We start from the raw sequence: 21,957 nt of genomic DNA, 5'->3' as shown, positions 1-21,957 counted from the left end.
CTTGAGAGTGCTATTCCTTTTTTGTGCTTTGTTCTATAATCTGTCTTAAAAGTAAAGATTTGATCACTGCATGATCTGCTTATTCTTGTCTGATGATGTCAAGAGCAGTGGTGATCCCTTTCAAAATGATTTGACTGATAATTTTGCTTGTCTGTGATAACAGGGTTATGCCTCACCAGTTGTTGCAGTCCCCTAAGTCACCCTTCTTTGGCAGTTTGAAGATTATATCCTTCTTCCATTCTTCTGGTGTCTATTCAGTATCCCATATTTTCTGGAGTATCTTGCAGTGCAGCTTTGGTATTTCTTCTACCTTCAGCTTTAACATTTCAGAGAAAAGCCCATCATACCTTGGGGCTTTGCAGTTTTTCTTTTTGGGTGGCTTCCTTTACTTCAGGCATAGTGGTGGAGCCCAGGTTTATGTCCACCTTAGCTTTTCTGAGCGTTAGAGCAAGTTTGTCAATGAGCAAGTTATAATCACTACCTATGTCTAACCCCCTTTTGATTCCAACGTCTTGAAGTGTGTGCCTTCGTTTGCCTTTAATGGTAATGTGGTCTGACTCTCAGTCCTATCATCAGGTGACTTCCATGTCACTTAATGAATCATCTTATGTGGAAAAATTGTTCCTCCAATTACAAGGTCGTTCTTTGGGTAAGCAGGTCAGCTGTCAGGTTGGAAACGGCCTTGGTCTCCAGCCATCATAACTCCAGTTACCTGGTCTGCCTGTCCACTGTCACCGTTTGTTGGATTGTCTCTAGTTTCAGTAGCTGTGTGTCAGAAATGAATTGTTAGTCCGTTGCCCAACTCCTCGTAGCCTGGAGTACCGGTGGCCCACTCTTAGTCTGATCTCTACCCCTTGATCGGTCCGACATGGGTGATCCTGCCACTTCTCATCGTCCTAGAGGTCTGAAATTTTCACCAGCTGCTCACTTCCAGTGACAAGGCAATATTAAAGCATTTTCCGGAGCCCTCAAGTAGGAAAATAATTTTGTAACAAAATTTAATTTTCTAGGTCAAATAAGAGGAGATAATTTACTGCTTCCACACGGACACATACTTTAATGCTAATAGTTTAAACTGTTTATTTACTAAGATTTCACATTTTACTCACAAATATCTATGTTGATCACTGTGACATAAAATATATTCTATGTGTATAAACAGACATAAATATTTAGTGATTGTAAGAATAATTTGAAAGTTTCTGATGTTTTAAAACATGTTCACTATTCAAAAGCAGGATTTAAAACCATATCTGTTGTCACTATAATGGGTATTAAAGTGAATGTAACATAACAGCATTTCACCCTGAACAAACGTTATGGTGATAAATGGCAGAAAACAAAGGTGCACGCATGCACACACACACACAATGTCTCTCACTCACATATTTATACACAGTATGGGCATGCATAGTTTAATGTCTTACTATTGACACTACCACTATTAAAACTAGCTGTTAATGTCTGCGCTTGAGAAAAACATGAATAATATCGTAAAAATATGTGCAAAATAATAACTCTTTAAAACATAAGTATTAAGTAGAGAAAACTCAATTGAAATAAGGTGTCTGGACTGGACACCTAATACACAGGCAGTTTAGAGTAACCAATACTTTGCAGGCTTTAGATGGACATCCTTGCGTTAGATGAAAATACTCAACCATGGCATGGATTGGTTCACGGAGAGAAAAAATAATCAAGCTAACTTACAAGTAAAGGTCTTGAAAGTGGTAAGGATATATCTATGCAGAATTGTCTTATATTGTTTTCAAGAGATTCTTCTTTGACCCGATTTTTTAGTAAACGTTTAGCAAGTTTGATTGATGCCGAAATAATTGCATGCAACTTTTCAGAAGTTGGCTATAATTACTGTTGGTGCAATTTTGTTGAAGTTTTATGGCTTTAATCACTGCGTTACGATTGCTGGAAATAAAATAATGTCGATGTTAATGCCTTTGTTATGCACACGCTGTACAAACTCCTGCACGTGTGTTGAAGACTGACAGGTTAAGGAAAATACGCATTCTACTCAAAACATTCGCTTTGGAAAAGTCCACAATTAGGTAAAAAAATACCAGAAAACAAGTGTAAGATGAAAAATGTTAAGCTGTCACATTGCAACCGTATCACAATCAGTTTTAATCCCCATTTACACTAGTCGAAATATATATATCTCGATGTAAATTTTCTTCAGCTGTCAATCATGAAAAAGGAAACCAGCAATCTTCAAATTTGATCGAAATCGTCGTTTGAATATGAGTTATTTTTAAAAGTCATTGACATTTTATAATCGAGTTGAGTTGTTGGCCTCACTGTTTTTTAAAGGTATGCCTTGCTGTTCCTCTTTCTCCTGGAAACGATCACAAAAGCAAAGCTTTTTCATGGCCCGGTCATAGGGTTCTAACGATCTCAGAGGCTTAGGTAAGGCCTTCCAGTTCTGTAGAACAGGCGGCAAACAACTAGGCCGCTTACTTTGGATGAACTTGATGATGCAAACGAAGATGATGAGGGCAGCGATGGGAATGAGCACTGCAGCCAGCACGTACCAACCCGGAATGGACAGGGCAAAAATGGCCGCCGGGAAGATGAAAAACATAAACAACAGGTACACAATGGAGAACCAACGGTATCTGGCCGTCGTGTTGCCAAGAAACTTTGCCAATGGTATTGGCGGTCGGAAGAATGAAAATGGATAAAAGATGAGGATGCCGGAGATGTTGAAGAAAAGATGACAAAAGGCCACTTTCAGCGACCTGGGGATGGAGTCCACATCCTGTGCAAGAGCGGCCAGGATACCCGTCATGGTGGTGCCGATGTTGGAGCCCAGGGTCAGCGGGTACATGCGCTCTAACTCAATGACGCCAATGCCGACCAGTGGGGTAAGTGTGGAGGTGAAGATGGAGCTGCTTTGTACGAGGATGGTGAAGCCGGCGCCCAGCAGTAAGGCCAGGTAACCCGTGAAGTACCCGCAGTAGCCGGGGAAGTCGGCGTTGACGAACTTCTTGATGGCCATGGCCATAGGACCTTGAAGCAGGGTGTGTAGCAGCTTGACGATGAGGACCAGGCACAGGCACAACAAGAATAAGGAGAGCACCAGAAGAATGCCCCCGACAGCCTCGTCACTCAAAGTGTCGTGAAGTGGCCGGAACAGGAATTCGCCTTGAAACAGAATAAAACTAGGATAGCAGTAGGTTAAAAAAACTCACTAACCTAAAACAATTAGTGTTCAACGCTTCATCTGTGATTTAGACGAGGACTGTGTCACCACAGAAAGTGAAACATTTGAGACATTCTCTAGGAAAAAACAAGGAATCGAACTCACATTGCGTGTTGCAAGATCTCTCCACTTCGGTGCTCCATGTTTTGCAGGAGAACTCCTGTCCTGTAACGGTTCTGTTCTCTGTCACCGTTGTCCAAGAGCTGGTGCAGGAGGAGTTGGTGAAACAGGTTTGAATGCTGCTGCACAGCGAAGCTCGTTCTCCATCAGTTGCGTTTCTTCTTTCTTGGTAAAACGCCGAAGCTAAAACCTTCGTCTCACAACACTCTGGAAAATGAAAGGATTCGTAATGGCTGATAGGGATGCAAAGAAATTTTTTGACAAGTCTGTGCTTTGTAATGTTGATGCGATGCGTGTATAATGTAACTAGAATCACGATTTGTTCATAGTCGAGGATTTATGGAACCCGTTTATCCACCCATCCACTTTTGCGACTAATTACTCCGAGCACAGAAGTGTTGCTCATATGTGATCGGAACGGTCGAGCTGCTCTGGAATACATTGTGCAGTGTGAGAATGGTCTGCAAAATAATGGAACAATCCCTCGCTCAATTTATATTTGCCATGAGTATTTCTCCGTCAACTGATAATTTAAGCATTTCATTGTTTCATGATTTTTTTGTGTGAAGAGAAAACGTACAAAATTTAGTCTGCTGAGTGGCATGTTGGAGACAGCTCTTGGCTGCCCATTTTTTCATGGATGTCCAGTAAAGAACGCAAACAGTGTGGTAAGAACTATCTGAATTGTATTGTTTCCTTTCATGAAATATTGAAGCATTTGCATAATTTGGGATTTTTCAGAAGGGGGATTTTTGGAGGGTTAATGGGGTTAGAAGGTCGGTCGTTAAATGATTCTCGAGCATCTCAGTACAAAAAATGTAGCCGAAGACCGTTCTATTTACAGCCTTTGATGTGGCTTAGCGAAGCGTGATCCGTGCAACGGCCTGCAAAAATAAAGTTGTTGGCACAGAATGAAGACTGAAATTAGTTTTGGATGAACAGCAAAACTAAAAGAACGTTTTACACGTCACCACACACGGCTATCACGGTTACTCAACCACATCCGGTTATTTAGTCTGCCGCGTCCTTCCAGTCTTACCTATCTGATTGGCGCTGCTAGTCATGGACATCATTTTACAGTTCGGTCTCATGAGGGTGACAGGCGTCTTGTGAGCCTTGTACATCCAGGGTTTGCTGAAGCACGCCGCAGGCAAAGTCTCGTCCGTGTACTGCTTCATCACGCACGTGCTCACGGACTTGCACACGTTGGCCTTTTGGAGTTTCGTGAAGTTGGTCTTCGTGTCATAGCTCCCGAAGCTTTGTAGATCCTTCAGTGTTGTGGAGCAGCAGGCAGCAGGCTTGATCTTATCGCAACACAGTTTCATGAGGGTCTGATCCGCAGCCTTGGCACCGGTAGCAATGTTGGTGATGCCGCTGCTGCTGACCTTAAATCCAGCCAAATTAGTTAAAGTTGCCATTGCTGTATAATGTGAAAACTGTATAATTTTTTTAAAGTATGCTAAAGATTTTATACACTGCAACATTTGAATTCTCACAGATAATTCAAAATCAGTGTACTAAAATTTCTTACAGCGTAAATGGAGAACAAAAGATAATCTGAAATTAATCTTAAATTATTGAAAAAAAGTCGTGTTACCTGGATGATGAGCTCTGTGAATGGCTTAGTAATCACCTTGAGCAGGTCCTTATCAACATCCAGAGTCTCTTTCAGATTCATGGAGTCTACGATGGCCTCACTTAGCCTGTAAAGATACCCTGAAACACAGTAAGCTGATTTATGCTTTTGGTCTTCGCTTACAAAAACGTGGTATTGTGATAATTGTTACATCGATTATATTTTGATTAAATAACACAAAATAAATAGTTCATTATGTAGTCAGAGCCCTTAAAGTGTAGGAAATTTGGGCGTCATTAAAGTGATCCCCAGTCCTTGTTATTAATTACTTTTGTTTATGCAAAGTTTACCCCTCAGTAGTGGTGAGAAGGACCATAATTAATGAACATGACAGAATAAGCATTGACAGTTTATGTGTCTCAGTTTCTTTTCTTCTGTCTCTGCCTCTCTGTGCGCGTGTGTAAAAGAAAAGTAGAAGGACAAAAACTTAAAACTTCTAAGTAATAAAACGCAGAAAAGAAGAAAAGAAAGTTCTGCATGAAGAAGATAATACATATCCTTCAACTGCCCACGTTACCGATGTACCTGTGATGATTTCGATGGGCAAAAGCACGAGTACAGTCAGCCAGTTAAACATGTCGTGGATAGTAGCCCCGGCGAAAGCACGGCGGAAGTCGCCCTCGTTCGTGATCTGCCCGAGACTGACGATGGTGTTTGTGATGGAGGTGCCGATGTTGGCGCCCATCACGATAGGTATGGCTGTCTTGATGGTGAGGACTGCACGCGAGAAGAGAAAGAGAGGACGTGCGGATATTAAACAAATCAAACATTGGGCCAGGGAGAGCAAAAAGATATTCTTGCCCCCTTAGTATTTTTCTGGAGGGGGTGGATGCTCCTACGCCACTGCCAATGATTGTCACAGGTCTACAACATTTATTCGTGAAGGTTGCTTGATATTAGCAGTGATAAAAATTAAAAGTGGTGTTTATGCAGTTTAACGAAAAAACTCCAATTGCTGTCTGCAAAGAGAACACAACAGCTCTTACTGTTAGCAGCGACCATGCTAATGACGATGGAGGTGGACGTCGAGGAACTCTGCACCAGCACCGTTACCAGAACGCCCATCATCAGTCCGGCCACAGGATTGGTCAGAATGTCCGACTGCTGGAAGACCTCGCCTGCCTTCTTCCCTACAACAGAACCATCTCCTCTGCCAGAAATTCTTGGTATCATAATTGTATTCTATGGCTTTCTACTGACATATAGTGGACAAGGGGAACACAGACTGGCCAGAACAATGAGAGACTGCTCAGACGCCATGAGAAGCTCAAGTTACTCCCCCGTATGTTCAACTGTTCTGATCAAGACAAAAATCGGTGCAAAGATTTCATGTTGTAATTTCACTTACCTCCTAGAAGCCTGAATGCGGAGCTCAGGAAATCTAGAGAGCAGATAAAGAGGTAGAGAAATCCGAGAACGAGGGCAATTTTGATGAAGTAGCCGATCGTCCGTTTGAGCTTCTCCCATGCTGTTAGGGCTGCAGAAATATTTTGAATTAATATGTTATATATGTCATGGACGTGTGTAACGTGACATGAAAATGAAAGTAGCTAACGTAAATCGGTCGTAGTTTTCTTCCTTTATGATAATGTCGTAAATTTTTATGACGAAAAAGTAAATCGGCGTTAGAGCGGGTAAGAAAGATGGAGATAAGACAAGGGGAAGAGAGGACAGGAGAAGTGAAAGTAAATGAGAAGCGTCTGTGAAACTTACCTGCTGTGTGCTATATTTTTAATCAATCTTCCTTGTCTGGGTTGACAATACAGTTTTTTTGTTTTTTGGTTTTTTTTTTGCTAACTTTTAACTGGTGCATGAAGCGACTGTGTGGTTTTCGCCTGACTTTAATGTAACTGCCGTGTGCTGAGTTTACCTCCCCCCAACTTCTCAGAAGCCACTCTGGGGTTTTCGTCTGACTTTTATTCAATTGCGGTGTGGATTCCATTGGATACCAGATTACTTATGCTGTTTTTAATTTTTCTATACAACGTACCCAAGACGGCTGTGAAGACCTCAACGGATTTTTAAGTGGCTGTATGAAAGGTTTTTTTTTTTCTTTTAAATCTTTGTATTAATATCTAATGCATTTACCGTATCTCAGGTGTTTACGTGTTGATATATTTTTTGCTTTGTGCTAGTTAGGCGGCCGTGACCCCTAGGACTATTAGTTGTGAATATGTGTGTGTGTTTTAATATGTGTCATGGGACCAGAAATTATCTATAAATGTATATATTGTGTGTTTAGACAGTCTACAGCGAATTTTTGGTTTGTGATAAGAACGCGCGAGTAACTCTATGTGTGAGAGACACCACCTGTCAGTGTCCCTAACAATATATGACAAATTAATATGTTATATATAATATATGAATGTTTTGCAAAATGTAACACAATGTATATCGTAGATATCACAGTTCCTGGAAGAATCAAAGGGGTTCAGACAGGATTAAAGGATGCAAAGGTCATTAGCTTTTAGATGACTAGTTGCTGTTCCTAAGTAGGTATCTGTGCCTTCTTCCTGTTTGCTTTTAATTTGCTGAATGTTGGCATCCACCTCCATCCCCTTTGCACCCGATTACGTGGTCGCGAAAGTATATTTATGTTGTTCAGGCAAAAAAAGAGAGTCAAATACAAATACCAGCTTTGACCAGTTTAGATATGGGAAACGAGTTGTTTATGTTTGGAGTGTGACTGTGTTCAAGGTCCTGGATTGCGGGGTATATACGTGCAGGTGCACATTGACCTCCCAGTGCTCCAGAAGAAAAATAAGAGTGTACCGAATGTCAACAGTTTTTGAAAGTTACCTCCCCCACTCTCCAACGTAACCAGACAGGTGAAGTGATATTTACTATGTCACCAAAACTATGTTGACGAAAGCCCGGGTCAAGGCTACAGTCAGTACGATTGACGGGATCATAAGTGTTGATGCTTACATTTCCAAGGGACGTAATCCATCTTTAGACTGGTCACCTTCCATGGGTCATCTTCCTCTTTCTCTCCCTCTGGCATCGAACAAGGTATCCCGTTCTCTATCGTCACCACCTGTAGACGACAGAACCTTCACAAAGTTAGTCACGGACAGCACACCAGATCCTTGACATTCCGCTTGCAAAGAGCAGGAACTAAGGGGCTGGGGGAGTGAGATAAGCAAGGAGGGACGAAAAGAAGCAGGCCAGCAATCATGCACATAAACAAGTGAACAAACAGACAGTCGTGACTCTCTGTCGTTTGAGGGTGGAACATTGAAAGCAATTATTACACTTGCCCATTTCATTATTTTAATTATTTTCCTCTCAGCTTAGCAGTTGTCTATCACCTCTACCACTAAACTGAGGCTCCGAAATAAAGTGGAGGTTTCTGTGGTATGTGTTGCTTATGTATATTGAGAATAGTGTCTGCAAATTAAGACTTCCGAAAATTCTGGTCAATTTTGTGAGGCTTCTAAATCACGTAATAATACAGTTAATTTATATATTTTCCAATCCTTTCTGCACTCCTTTCGAGGCTCGGATATAAATTCTAACCGTGCTCATTCTCATTTAAAATGTTGAAGGGAAGATGACGTTGATGTATGTACTGTAGGGAAAAACATAAAGTGCATGAGCATAAAAACTCGCGGAGAGATGTGGAGTCCACAGGAGAGAAAGGAAACAAAGAGCTTCTGTCACGACTGTCTGCCTTCGTTACTGGCTTCATTTTGCATTTCAGAAAAAAAACCCACGCTTGTCCTTTTGTTCATTCGTGTCTACATGTTTTAACAGCATGAGTGCCTAGAAACGAGAAGACGATACCTCTTGTTATTTGCGCAGGCGGGCTGGTCTTAGGGAATATATACGATATTTAGTTAAAACTTTTATTGGTAGTTCTTTGAAAAAGAGAGGAAAAATTACACATCTCAAGAATTAAACATTTTCGTAAATTATCTTTTAATATATGTATTTTCTTATTCTTATATGCATAATGTGTTCATATATAAAGTGGATGTGTTTTGTTTTTGTTTATGCGTGCTTGAGTACTGGCATGCGCACTCCTTGAAGTGGTGCTGCAAGAGTGAGTGATTGGCAAACAGTGTGATCTTTCTTCTTCTTATGTTAAATGTGAAAGAGTGAGAGGTACTTACAGGAACGTTGCTTTCATCTCCATCTCCACCGTAGGCCGGATTTTCCATGTTTGCTTTCTGGTGAGAGACAACACTGACTTGTTAGTGCAGGACACAGTATGAGAGAGCGGTTTGTTTGTCGTGAAAATCCCTGCTGGGTCAGCTAGGCCTTTTTTCTCATTCCGCAAATCAATCAAATATCCTGTTTTGTCAATTTAAAAAAAATTATTACACTCGAGCAACACACAAAACTGTAACGGCGGTAGCCTTGCTCAGCCCTGAAAACACATAGGTATGGGTTCTGATGGGATTTATCCGAACCTCGTGAAGTCTGACCAGTCAGTGTCAATGAACTGTTCACTATAAACACGAGTTGAAACAGCGGCCACTGATGACAGGCTCGTGATGGAGGGCTGTCCCCACAGCGTGACGTCAGAAGATTTTCCTGTGTCGCACCTGCAGGATCCAGGATGAGACAAAGCTGGGAGGGAGAGTTCGTGTACTCATGTATCTATCTGCAGGCCACGCCGAGAGAAGCTTAACATAATATGTGCCTCCGAAAGCTCAAAAGCCAGCATGTAGGTGTGCACGAGATCAGCAGCGAAAAATGCGTCCTTGGTGTTTAAAAGGTAAGATTGGCTTTCCCACAAGCGTGACACCCTGGCTGGGGCAAGAAAAGTCGTGTGCACTGCACTTTTTTGTAAGGTGCAGCGGCGGAGGGCAGTGTGCAGAGAAAGTGTTTGTGCTGCGGCCATGCAGGTAGTGGAGAGGGGAAAGAGAAAAGCTAGTGCGGCCTCGATTCCGGCGGTCACCGAGGACGACAGATGATAAACACGACAAACACGTGGCAGGTCTGAGGAGTACCTGTCACTCAGCTGGACACGAAGTGAGTGGGGAAACCGCAGCTTCTATGACACGAGGATCATTGACTGTGCTGGCAGACAGAGAGAGGGATGCAAAAAACCAGCGGAGACGGATCCTTTGATGATGATGACCGATCCGTCACGGTCAAGGGATGGTCAGTGCCCCCCATTGGACCATTGAGTCGCCACTATTACCTGACCTATCAGTCGGAACGGGTGAGTTGGCAGGAGCCAAACCGGACTCAGCAGATAGGATCCGACTTCACTCCGAATACTCTGTCTAAAACTCTGGCCACAACAGGATGTCTTAATCAAGCGGCTTCCGAGAACACATCGTGGCAATATGTCACCCTACATAGCCAACGTGAAGCGGATGTTTAGTTGTTGACCGTAAATCTTGTTTTTGCATAAGCGCATTGTTTAGGGGGAGGATATAGATATGGGGTGCACGCTTAGGTAAAAGGAATAGTTGTGCTTGCGCAGTGCAGGGATTTCCGAATGGAAGACATGAGCAATACAAAGGTGCCTGCGTGTACACCCTGCAGAGGTAGAGTCACAAACATCCGGGAACCTCAAATATGGCGGAAGAAAAAAACATTCAACCTCGTAACTTAACTATAGTGTAGCTGTGCGACATAATTAGTAGAATGGTATGGCAACTATTACAGTTTGTTGCCAATAATTGTTTACTAGGTGGTCAAAACACTCCACTATATTCAATTTTTTGAAAGTACTGCATGAGTTTTGAAGCAGTCAGGTAACATGAGAATGGTCATTATCAGGACTTTGAGAGACATAAGTTTAGGACTTTTAATGCTTAAAATAGTCTTGAATAATTTGGTTATTATTTTATCAAATCTAACCATGTCAAAAATAAAGATCCTTTCAGACAATGGAAACAAAAAAATTAATTAGGCCTTCAAAGATATTAAATTTAGTGAAGGAATGAATACGATTCAAGTGAGAAAGCCATCTGCGATCTTCTCAGGACGTCCAGCAACCACTAAGACTGAGTGTAAACAGACAAAGAAAACATCGTAAATTTGGCCTTAATACAGTGTTTATCTAGGTTTTGACATTCACAAGACTTTTTTTACAACAGGGGCATCGGAAGATGTTTGGCATAGCGAAATGGACAACTGCACGCTGATAGTGAGCTACGTTTACATTTGTTGTCTTCTCTTTATCTTTGTGTGTTATTGTGTCACATCACCGAATCATCTTCGTGCTTTGTTTCTTCATTGGACTGTTAATTGATCATTCTGTGAAGTGCACTGGACTTGCCTTTCAACAGGGAAGAATTCTATACAGGTGCACTCTTATTACTGTAAAGTGCTTTGAGTCCTGTTGTTGCTGGAGAAAGGAGCTATTACAGTATTATCATGTAATGCCTCTACACCTCTATGGGGATTACAGACGGGTGGAAGAAAAAAATATTGATATTGTAAACAGGGCAGCAAAGAATCTAAGCTATCATTCTTTTAAGTTAAAATGAAAACATGCAAAACATGTAAGACTGTCCATATTTTTAGCGATTATTATTATTAATAATAAACTATTTTTGTGGGAGAAACGCATTATACAGCAGCAAAATTCGAACTACTTCATCGGCACGGAAGAGAAAAAAATCAGAAGACAGAAAGTGAAAAGGAATTAACAATTTAGCGTCTTTTTGGTGAGACTGGGATAAAACGAAGAGCCTAGAAGGGAGATATATCTGAAACACGTCAGCCCAAGATTAAAATACATGTCCCTCGCCAACATGAAAAACAGAAACACTTTCTTCTGGTAAGCTGCATTATCTATGCCATACTTTCCTACTGTTGTAAGTAGCACTGTTTCAAAGAAATGTCTTGCTGAAAATGACAGCAGTAAACTGTAAATCCTGTCACTTAATTATTGCCCATACACCATAAGTCAGTCGTATACGGTTTTGGTTCCTGTTTTGTCAATACCATTTTAAAGCATATTTTCTTTTCTTTTTAAAAAACTATTTATAGACATTGTAGACGTTGGTAAACAGATTTGGCATTATGCATGACCCCGAATCTTTATCAGGTGGTTCAAAACAACAGCAGTTGTACACTCCGTGTTGCTGCACGCCACACATAACACTACCGTCACGTGAGGCTCGGCTACGGTACACGTCTGCCCCACACCTCTGGTCACATGATCCAGCCATGACCCTAGAAAATATATCCCATAATATCCGTATATTCGGAAAGAATTGTAACAGGGGAATTAAAGTAATGGCTAGCACGAAGCGACAGAATGACGACTGACATAACAATAGATAATGAGTGAATAAGTACTGGAGAACGGACGACACAACGAAAGGGAGGTGAAACTGACATACGGAGCTAGCAGTTTCTTTTTTTTTAAATTTTATTTCGCACTTCTTGCCATTACTTTTGTCTTGACGTGAAATATTCTTTATCTATCCACCCGGGTAGTGGTATGGTGGGGGTAAAGGTAAGGAAGGTGCGGGAGCGTGGTAAAAGCGTAAGGTCAACGTGGGTGACTCTAATGACTTCCATAGCATAAAAAATCTTAGCTGTCTTCGTGCAATTATAATCTTTAAAATGACCTTATTTCAAGACAGCAATCAAGTCCACAGATTGTCGCTATCATGATATGGTGCAGAACTTTTACAAAGTTTTTGGGATATGATGTACTTTGTCGTCAAGAGCAAAAATTCATGACAATACTGGTCTTATATATAAACTGGTTGCACTCTTTAAAACTTGTCGGAAGAGATAATGTGACAAAGAAAGTGTGCTCCAGTTCTTGCTTCTTTTGTGGCAGGTGCTCGAAGACGTACACAGAGCCTTGACCCTTCATCCATCGAGCGTCTTGCGTGTTTAGGGGTAAGCTCCGGAGCCAGTCATGCGGAGAGAAAGAACTGTTTCGATGGCCTTCATTATGTTTATGTTGTTTGTGTTTATTTGCATCTCATTTATAAAAATTAGTGCCATTGTGGTAAGTAGTATGTGTGGTGTGCGTGTACGTGCGAGTATGCGCGTAGACATATGTGTGTGTGTGTGTATATATGTGGGTGAATGTGTGTATGTGTACGCGAGAAAGTGTGCGCTTATTATATGAGAGTGTATGGGTGTACGTGTATATGGAGGGGGGAGGTGTGCGCGCGCCTGTGTATGAGAGAGAGACATCTGTTGTCACCTATGTCAGAGTTTATGTGTCCGAGCTACGTGTGTCGAGACAGATCGCGTGAATCACTCCTGCACGTGACAGCATCAGGTATTTCCTATTTACTAAATACAGACATTGCTAATCATGCTACGTAAGGTCAGAAATAACCTGTTCCTGTTGTTGTTGTTATCTCTATGGGTGCTCGAGGAAAACTGCTGTACATCATTGCCTTGTAAACATGTGAAAGGTGCAAACAGTATGAGAGGTATTGACATGTCGGGGTCCACCATAGTGATTACATCTCTAAATTTGTGTCGAAGCAAGCGCTTCAAAACCGCATGAAAACAGAACTATCCCCACGAAAACAGTAAATGCGATGGTTTCTGAATTCTTTAAAACCATTTATACAGTGAATAGCCTTACAAACCGATCTGGTCCACCTCAAAAGTTCGCCAGTATATTTTTTCAACAACTGTAACAAAAAGCATTACCAGTGTTGATTTATGCAGCGTTTGATGTCATGGCTTGACTGACATATGAAAAATATGTTTTGCAAAGCGATTTCAAAAACCTTTTGTTAACTGTGCAGGCAATTTTTCTCTTCAACTTTTTCTTCACTGCTAATTTTGTTCCCCTGTTTCTTTTCCTTTTTGTTCCTTTCCTAAGCAGCAAAGCAACAAACGTCAGTTGAAAAGTATCTTACATTTTGTCTCTGTGTCGTATAAACGAGGTGAATTAAGTGTGAAATTTTCTGGTATACCGAACATGAACCGGATCTTGATGGTTTCTCTGTAATTTATTAGTCTGGCTAGAAAACTAGTGTTTCGCATTTAAGGGTGACTAGTGAAGTCCTCCCTGTCAGTTGTTAGAGCCATTTAAATTTTAGTCTGAGGAATTGGCCCAAGAATTACTGATTGAAAGGTATTAGTCACAAGGATTGGTGACAGGCGCTAACCGTTGTGCCACCGGGACGCCTAGGAAATCATCACTAAGGGCAAAGAAGTGTCTTTTATAACGATTTGAACAAAAATGTTGGATAACTGTAATAGTTTGACATATTCGTGTTCGTATTGAGATTTTTTAAATTACAAACACAATATGTTGACTCACTTGACTGTCTCACAAGCAACTGGTTGTACTAAGCCCACAGTCTTGAACACTAGTATTTGACAGGCTGAGTGGTGGAGGATAAGATGAGAGTAAAGCATCAGTGATCGGGGTGGATCACTCGTGGCTTCTTGATGTATTTTCTCGCACGTCACCTTTCTTAAATCTCAAGGACAGCCTCGCACCGACCCCTAACAAGGGGCGAAGAATGGAGCAGTGTCAGGTGTACCGAGGACATGGATCACTCCTGTCTGAAAAATTAGATACAGGTCTCCTTTCGTTTTGCTGTTGCTCCGCTCAGTCCCCCATTATTTACAGGTAGCTGCTGTTAAGGCCAGCCAAAGGACACGGATTACGTTCAAAGACTTTACCTGCCCGCCCACCAGCACCGGAGGTAGATACTGAAGGCTAAACAATCACACATGCAAATACTGTCAGCTGTCATTGTGTGACACGTATTTTATGTATTTCACACGATTTACTTGATTCTTGGCAGACATACGTTTCTTGAAGATTCGAATTTTATTTGAATCACTGATTGTATTCGTCACATTGGCGCAAATGTCAGTGAAAGACATTGCTGAATAGACCAAACTCTTTTTTGGAAACTGGTGTCGAGAGAATAAAAGGTGAGCATTAATCACTGCTCTATGTCAGTCAGCTGCGAAACAGGTGCGTATTTTGCCCGTTGAAAGATTTTGAAGTCGAGCAAACGTGCTGTAAACCCCTACAGAGGTGTGCGCACACTAAAACACTGCGTCAGCAGATGTGCTCATTTATAAATGTCCACAAGCTAGTGTGTCGGGTCCTCTCTCCATTCACCCCCTCTCCCATTTATCCCTCTCTTTGTTCCCTACCTCCCCCGATGAGCAAATAATAAGAAATCTTAGAAGGTTGAGGTCAGCAATGAAAAAGAAAACAAAATTAAAAACTTTACTTGATGCTGTCTTTCTGTGTTTGTCTAGGATTCTTCAGTTGGACAGCGTGGCTGCATGTTACGGATCTCAAGCTGTAATATTTCAATTAAAGCAGAAATGCTGTGCAAAACTATGGCTACCTCGCAAATTAAACTGAATGTTTGAGACAGTCCAGCCTTGCTGAGAATGGTGTACGGTATAGGTTGGGAGAGGAGAGAACAGAAAGAAAAACGAGTTTGGCAGCTCCAGCGTTTGATTGATTGCCCCCGTGACGGTGACGTAAAGTCAGTAAATGACAGGAGGGACGTACAACACGGAGGTGATTTGTGTGAAGGAGATGTGTCTCCCATGGCCGAGAACTCGGAGCACTGAATTGCATAAAAAGAACTCGCAAGAGCAGGGCATTTTTACAGCCAAACTATAACATGTGATGTGCAGGGGCTGTAGCTGTCAAGCGAGGACAAGTCGTTGCCGAGGGGTAACATGGGAAACTCGAGGACAAGCGTCTTGATTACGAATTCATACAGCGATGTCTAGACTGCTCAGATGATGTTTTACTCCTTGAGCCTCGGTTATCAGGCGTTGCTAAAGATTCCCTTCAAGAAGTATAAAATGGTGTCCGCGGGGTCTGAAGATAGCTTTATAACTTCGGAAATAGATGCTTTTCCTTGAGTTCCTATTTTGTCCTGAGGAAACGATTTACTCTCGCTTCATAATTACAGCCCCATTGTCTTATCAATAGTGTAAACAGGGGTAAGGGACGATTATGCAACATGGTCGTCTCCAAATGCTGTCAGTAGACTAGTGATGTCTTAAAATCAAATATGCGCCCGTGATAAAGAAACTTTAAAAAATAAGCATTTATTTTCGCAGAAGTGCTGGAGAATCTGTAAAGAAAAAGCCTACTGCTTGACAAGAAACAACGGATAGTTCTCTAATATAGAACATAGGAAAGCGTTCGAAAGAGACTTCCCTGACATCCTCCTCCTCTTCCTCATTAAATTGTGTAGAGGACAGCCATGCTCTACAGCCGTGCTTTAGTGGAAAGCTGTACGAGTCTTAACAGCTAAAGTCTGTTCTGTCGTCGTAACAAAAACAGATTGTGACACTTTATAACAGCAGCACCATAAACTGCCAAATATTTGTGAATTCTGCTCAATAAACGCTTACAACATGAATAGCTCGAGTTCAGCAAAAGTGATACACAGCTATAGAGAGATGTTATTATCAGGATGTTCAAACGACTAAACATAAATATCATAGTGCTATTAAATAATCTTATCAGCTAGAACGAGGTTACAGTGCATACCAAAAATGGGGGGGGGGGTAAGAGAGACAGATGAAATTAACTTACCGTACTGCTCCTATGTAATTAGGGTCTTCTTTCTTTGCGACAGATGCTTTTATCACATGCTTTCCACGTTACCCCTTTGAATTGGAAGACAGAAGAACTGTTGCACGAACAATCTGAGCGAAAACTTCATTTCCACGCATTTATCATACGCTTCCAGAAGAGCAGCGCCTGGGTAACGCCAATCAAATGCCCGGACAAGGTGTTTACGTGACCTTTAACCTCCCCTCCCCCCTCTCTCTCTCACACACACAACCTAACCCCTTCGCTTCACGCAGTGTCCCTTGAGTCTCGAATTAACACCCAGCACACAGTATTCTGAGTGTTGTCCGCAGCAAAAAAGGTATTCTAGACTAACGGCAAAATTAAAGTGCTTAGAATCGCGTAAAGAGTAGGATAAATTTGAATCTTGTCTATTTATATGTGTGTTCATGTGGAAAACGTTGAAAGTTTTTAGTAGAATGTTGTGTTTAATAAGAGAAATGACACGGGACTCTTTTCTTGCTTCCACGAAGTCGCGTTCTCCGTCACGTGACCCTATGACGTGTGGTTTCCATAGTGAGAACCATGCCTCCAGCATGTGCTGCACCCGATTGCCACTAAAAGATGGAAAAGATTCAAAATTTTATTTTCATCAGTTTCCGAAAGACAGAGTGCGTCATAGAGTAAACAGACGACGTCAAATCTTCGCAATGATACAGATACAGACACTTCCTGTCAGAGACTGACGTCACAAGAAGACTCTGACATCACAAGAAGACTCCTCTGCTTGACTATCTCTGGAAGCTATCGTGGTTACTCGGCGGAAGGACACAAGGGTCGATTTCACCGGATTTTTTCAATCTTTATAAACATCAGCAACCGAAATAGTGCTAATAAGTAGTAATTAAGTGAGAAACGAATCATTTATTTCTCCTGTTTTGCTCTCGTGCTCTGTAATTGTAACTAAATATATTTTTGAAACGTTTGACCGCCGCCACAGCTAGCCTTATCACAAGCCTTTAGAATTCCTTTAAAGGGTTACTCAAAGAGAAGAAAAAGTAGTTTAGAGAATGACCACGTGTTCTTCTTAACCGGAAAGATTGCGATGGTATTGAGTTATAATATGTCTGGAATATATATGTACTCAGTTTTGTAGTGTTTGTAAGGTCACAGACAACTTACTGCGCTACCATCTGAGAGACTAGTCGGCAACACTGAAGACCACATTATACAACACATTTCCTTCACAAGCGAATTTAACGAGCTTCACAGAAAAGAACTACATAGAAGAAATTAAAAGGAGAATTAAGATACCATAGTTGTGTGACTCCTAAAAGTACACCCTATATATTTGGGAGGATTAATACGGTAGGAGGAAGAATCTATATAATATCTCCCTCACTTTATCTAACTCACACGCATGCAACTACAAATCAAGGGAAGTCAAATGAAAGGCTGTGGATCCGCGTCGACATATGTCTCCCGGTCAAAAAAAAAAAAGCCAGCGATCAGATCAAAGGAGCATCACATCCAGACATCTAGTGGCAGGCACGACCCTAACATCAAGACGAAGTCCAGTGACAAAACAAGACATCAGGCGAGACAAAAAAAAAAAAAAAGGAAAGGAAAGGGGAAAAAAAAAAGAAAGAAAAAAGAAAGACAGGGTAGCCCCGTCAAGTCAGGTAGGCGACACTCAGTGTGTGTGACGAAGTGAAGACACGCACGGCGCTCAGTGTTTAGATAATGTATTATAGTCTATGCTAAGCACGCCCTCATGTTATCACCGCTGCTTGTATTATACACCACATAGTGTCTGTCCGGAAGAGGAAGAAAATCGACTTTATGCGGCCCTTTCCTTTTATTTCTCCTTTTCACAGCTTCCATGCCGTCCTTTGTTCGACTCTTATTTCTTTCTTTCACGCAATCCTATTCTAGCCTACCAACCCTCACGTTATTTCCAATCTTGATTCGATGTCTGAAACACCGAAATTCGTACTGTGGTAAGCTACTGGGAATATTTGAAAAGTTCATGTTAAGAGCTGGTAAAGAGGAGCAGCTGACATGTGAAAGGTTTTGCTCACAGAATATGTAAATTAAACAGACACTCACCCACGACATAAATGCCTGTTATGCAAAGCGGGACTCTTTGACATATGCAGCGTTTTTTACTTACATACTTTTCTTTCTCCGCATGTCTCAGTACAAAAACGATGAAATATGCATATCGTCTGTTTGCCACCCACCGGGAACGTATGACGTCGACATGCTTTTCTGCCTATTAACCCTTTATCTTGTCTTGTGATCCATTCCTGACCCCTTGTATTGATGCTTTGACCTATAGTAAACCTAACACTAAGAGTTTGCTTTCCAGTGCAACCACCACCATATACAGAATGAGAACAAGGATACTGCCTTCAGGATTGTAATGGATACACAAATGCCTCAGGCAATATGAGAGCTGAGAGTACATGCTAATTAGGAGTATGTGTACAAACATTACGTCACGAGCTTGACTTCTATTCATGATGTTTGTGGCAGTCCATCATGAAAACAGGTTATTTGTCCAGTTTTGGGGAAATAATATTTTGCACTGAGTTTTATCCAGTCATTGCAAAAACAAACAAACAATAAAACCCACCAAACAAAAAACCTACAGCACTCAGCTATTTTTAACAGCACTTATTTTATAACGGTTGTTGGTTTTTTAGTGCACTTGTCTTTAGAGGAGATGGTTGTTGGCTGGAAAAATGTCCCTGTGTAACCTGGTTTCTTAGGGAAGGGAAAAGGTGACAGAAGAATCAAAGTTGAGCTCCGCTTTCTATACTGACCGCTTTTGACCGAAATTAAATAAAATGTTCATTCCAGGCAGTCAGAGTCGTTCTGTAATTGTGTTATTAGTGGATAAAGGTGAATATATTTTTGTACACCTTAAAAAGAGGCGGTATACGGTTAGATTCAACTCTGTTTTCTGTTGAAACTATCGTTTTCTGCAGAGATTTTCAAGTCACATGCAGTTACTCGTACACAAATCTTAATGAAAAATCAAGTACCAAAACAATGGTTGTGATTAAAAATATTGGATATTTTGCGTGAAGTTAATTTTAGAGATTTTGCTGTCTGAAAACAATGTGAGTGGATATTAAGCTTGCACGCGCGCACGAACACACACACACATTAAATGGTGTCCGCACATACAAAGCAGATTTACAGTTACTATAAATGAGTTGTCACCAGATACTCACCAGATACTCCCACTACAATCACCATAAATCCTCGCAGTCTTTTCCCGCCAGTGCCACGAACGTAACAAGAAGCGCAATTAGCAACACCTCCAGAGACTTCTCTGAAGACAAAAGCCAGTCCAGGTGACCCCACTGGTCACGTGAAACCGAACTCTGCACCAAGTCTACATAAATATGTGCGTGAGTGAGAGAGAGAGAATAATAAGTGGTAGTTGCAGGTGGAAGAGGGAAAGAAAGGATCGACAAGAGTATTTGATTTTGTGGCTTGGTGCATCATTTGGGCAAAGTTAACAACATATAACTCGATTTACAGAGAATTTTTTTTTCTGTGCAACCTATATATGTAGGCATGCATAAGTAGACCCTTCTTTCCCTACCTTTATGTCGAATATTATGAAAATACGTAAAAATAAAAATGCTGTTATCCTTCACAGACCCTCCTAAAGTTGCGACCGTTAAACTCATGTCCGGACGTGTACCGTTATTTTTACCTGACCCTCCCATCAACAACGCGTGAGGGAACAAAATAATAATGATAGCCAAAGTCCAAGGGCGCCACCTTTCTGCTTGACAGCAACAGGAGATTAGCCAGTCTGCAAAAAGCGGACCATATCTCCTAGTTCAAGGCAAAGTCAATAGATCGCAGAGGTGGCTGCTCTACTATGACACCCCACAGAGACCCGGTCATCTACAAATGATTTGGCAACTCCACGACTATGGGGTAAAAATATTCTTCTGATCCCCACCGCCCACTCATCGGTCAAGCAGTTCATGACCCCTTCCTGTGGCTTTACTTCCAGAACCTCCAGAAAGCAGAGGCATGGAAAATATCATTACACATTCGGGCGGGATTCTGACAGAAGCGTTCAGTCGTAATCCGTCAGGTGGTGGCTTCACATCACTGGCTTATCAGCCGAGCACGTAAACCAACTGTCTGAACCTCCGGTTTTTCTGAGCAGACCTACCGTTGTCGTCAGCAGGGTAAAACTATATCCTGCATGTCTAATGACGGTCTAATCCAAGCTCACGTTCTCTATTAGTGGGTGAACAATCCAACTCTTTTCTAACTGGCAATGATAGGATGAGCTGACATCGAAGGATAAAAAAGCAACGTCACTATGAACGCTTGGCTGCCACAAGCCAGTTATTCCTGTCATGACTTTCTGAACACCTCTTGCTTAAAACTCTTTTAAGTGAAAAAGGATAGATAGGCCACGCTATCACGGTCTGTATTCGTACTGAAAATCAGAATCAAGCAAGCTTTTGTCCTTTTGCTGAGGTCGCCTATGAACACCCGAGTAACCTTTTGACAGATGTACCGCCCCCAACTTCCTCGAGTGACCTGTCTTCATAGCAGATCGCCTGGCTTAGTTCCAGAAGCGATGGACTTGCGCCCCGCTCTCCGCTTGACCGAAAAAAGTAAAAGAAACGATAGAATTAGTAGTGGTATTTCAAGATCCCTTTTGAGGGTCTCTCATGTCTCCTCACAAAGTCAGAGCCAAGCTCAACAGGATCTCCCTCCCCAGCTGATTCCGCCAAGCCCTTGGCTGTGGTTTTGCTAGATAGTAGAAAGGAACAATGGGAATTTCTTTAAATGTATGAGCGTACTGATGAGATGACTAGGCATTTTGGCTACATTAAGAGACTCACACTCCACTCCCCCCAAAACACACCCGCGCACCTTCATCCTGTCGCCAGCAGACCCGCCCCTCTCTCCTTTTGCCACGGGGTTGTCACCCGGCAGGTGATTACCCCCAATCGCCAGCCTGTACCTTCCCTGTGTGCGTGTACATGCGTGCTATGTTCCATACTACGATATTATGGCTAGTCTTATTCAATGTGTTGGTCATCTTGTGTTAAATCATACTGAGCCATGTACAGCCAAGTGCAAAGAGAGCATCAGTGGCGTAGGAACCAGGGTGGTAAACTGCCATCTCTCCCCTCCCCCCAAATCATTTGAATCTAAACCCACAAATAATTAACTTTCTTGGCGTTGGGCAGGAAACATGATGCCTTTGTCTCAGAATGGAATACCTCATGGCATCAAGAAAGGACATCTAATATGTTGATTGTTCTATACTATAAATAAGACTGGCGATTTCGCACTGTGGGGGAGGGGGCCAGGGAGTTGAGGAGAGGGGAAAGTTTGGAAAGGGGGGGGGGATGATGGTGGTAAGGAGGGGAAGGGAAGGGGAGGGAGAAGGATTGCCGTTCATTGTCGCCGCAGGAGTTGTCTGCTGGTGCCCTGTACCATTGGAGGCGCTGCGCTCATGATGTC

The 21,957-nt window shown here is 41.9% G+C and overlaps 1 protein-coding gene and 1 long non-coding RNA gene across 2 annotated transcripts; one reads left to right on the top strand and one right to left on the bottom strand.

Annotated features, from left to right (window-relative positions):
- Positions 1-196: 196 nt before the first annotated feature.
- On the bottom strand, positions 197-16,696 carry LOC112562736 (sodium-dependent phosphate transport protein 2A-like). Its single transcript, XM_025236190.1, has 10 exons — positions 16,459-16,696; positions 9,089-9,145; positions 7,902-8,010; positions 6,322-6,450; positions 5,960-6,103; positions 5,499-5,690; positions 4,935-5,053; positions 4,377-4,722; positions 3,323-3,544; positions 197-3,159 (listed from the first exon to the last, which is right to left on the bottom strand). Exons 2-10 carry the CDS (start codon positions 9,134-9,136, stop codon positions 2,285-2,287), a joined length of 2,184 nt encoding a protein of 727 aa, XP_025091975.1. The 5' UTR covers positions 9,137-9,145; positions 16,459-16,696; the 3' UTR covers positions 197-2,284.
- Positions 9,133-16,425, top strand: LOC112562740. Its single transcript, XR_003098918.1, has 3 exons — positions 9,133-10,146; positions 12,736-12,797; positions 15,153-16,425. It is a non-coding gene; the product is annotated as an uncharacterized LOC112562740 (long non-coding RNA).
- Positions 16,697-21,957: the final 5,261 nt, after the last annotated feature.

Source organism: Pomacea canaliculata, linkage group LG4 (assembly GCF_003073045.1).
Source record: "Pomacea canaliculata isolate SZHN2017 linkage group LG4, ASM307304v1, whole genome shotgun sequence".
NCBI lineage: Eukaryota > Metazoa > Mollusca > Gastropoda > Architaenioglossa > Ampullariidae > Pomacea > Pomacea canaliculata.
This window is presented reverse-complemented; position numbering and strand designations above follow the sequence as displayed.

Coding starts and splice junctions, on each gene's coding strand:
- LOC112562736 (XM_025236190.1), bottom strand. CDS start 9,136: ATGGAAAATCCGGCCTACGGTGGAGATGGAGATGAAAGCAACGTTCCT. Junction 4,723..4,934: donor TCACAGAGCTCATCATCCAG/GTAACACGACTT, acceptor GCTGGATTTAAG/GTCAGCAGCAGCGGCATCAC. Junction 3,160..3,322: donor GAGATCTTGCAACACGCAAT/GTGAGTTCGATT, acceptor TTCTGTTTCAAG/GCGAATTCCTGTTCCGGCCA.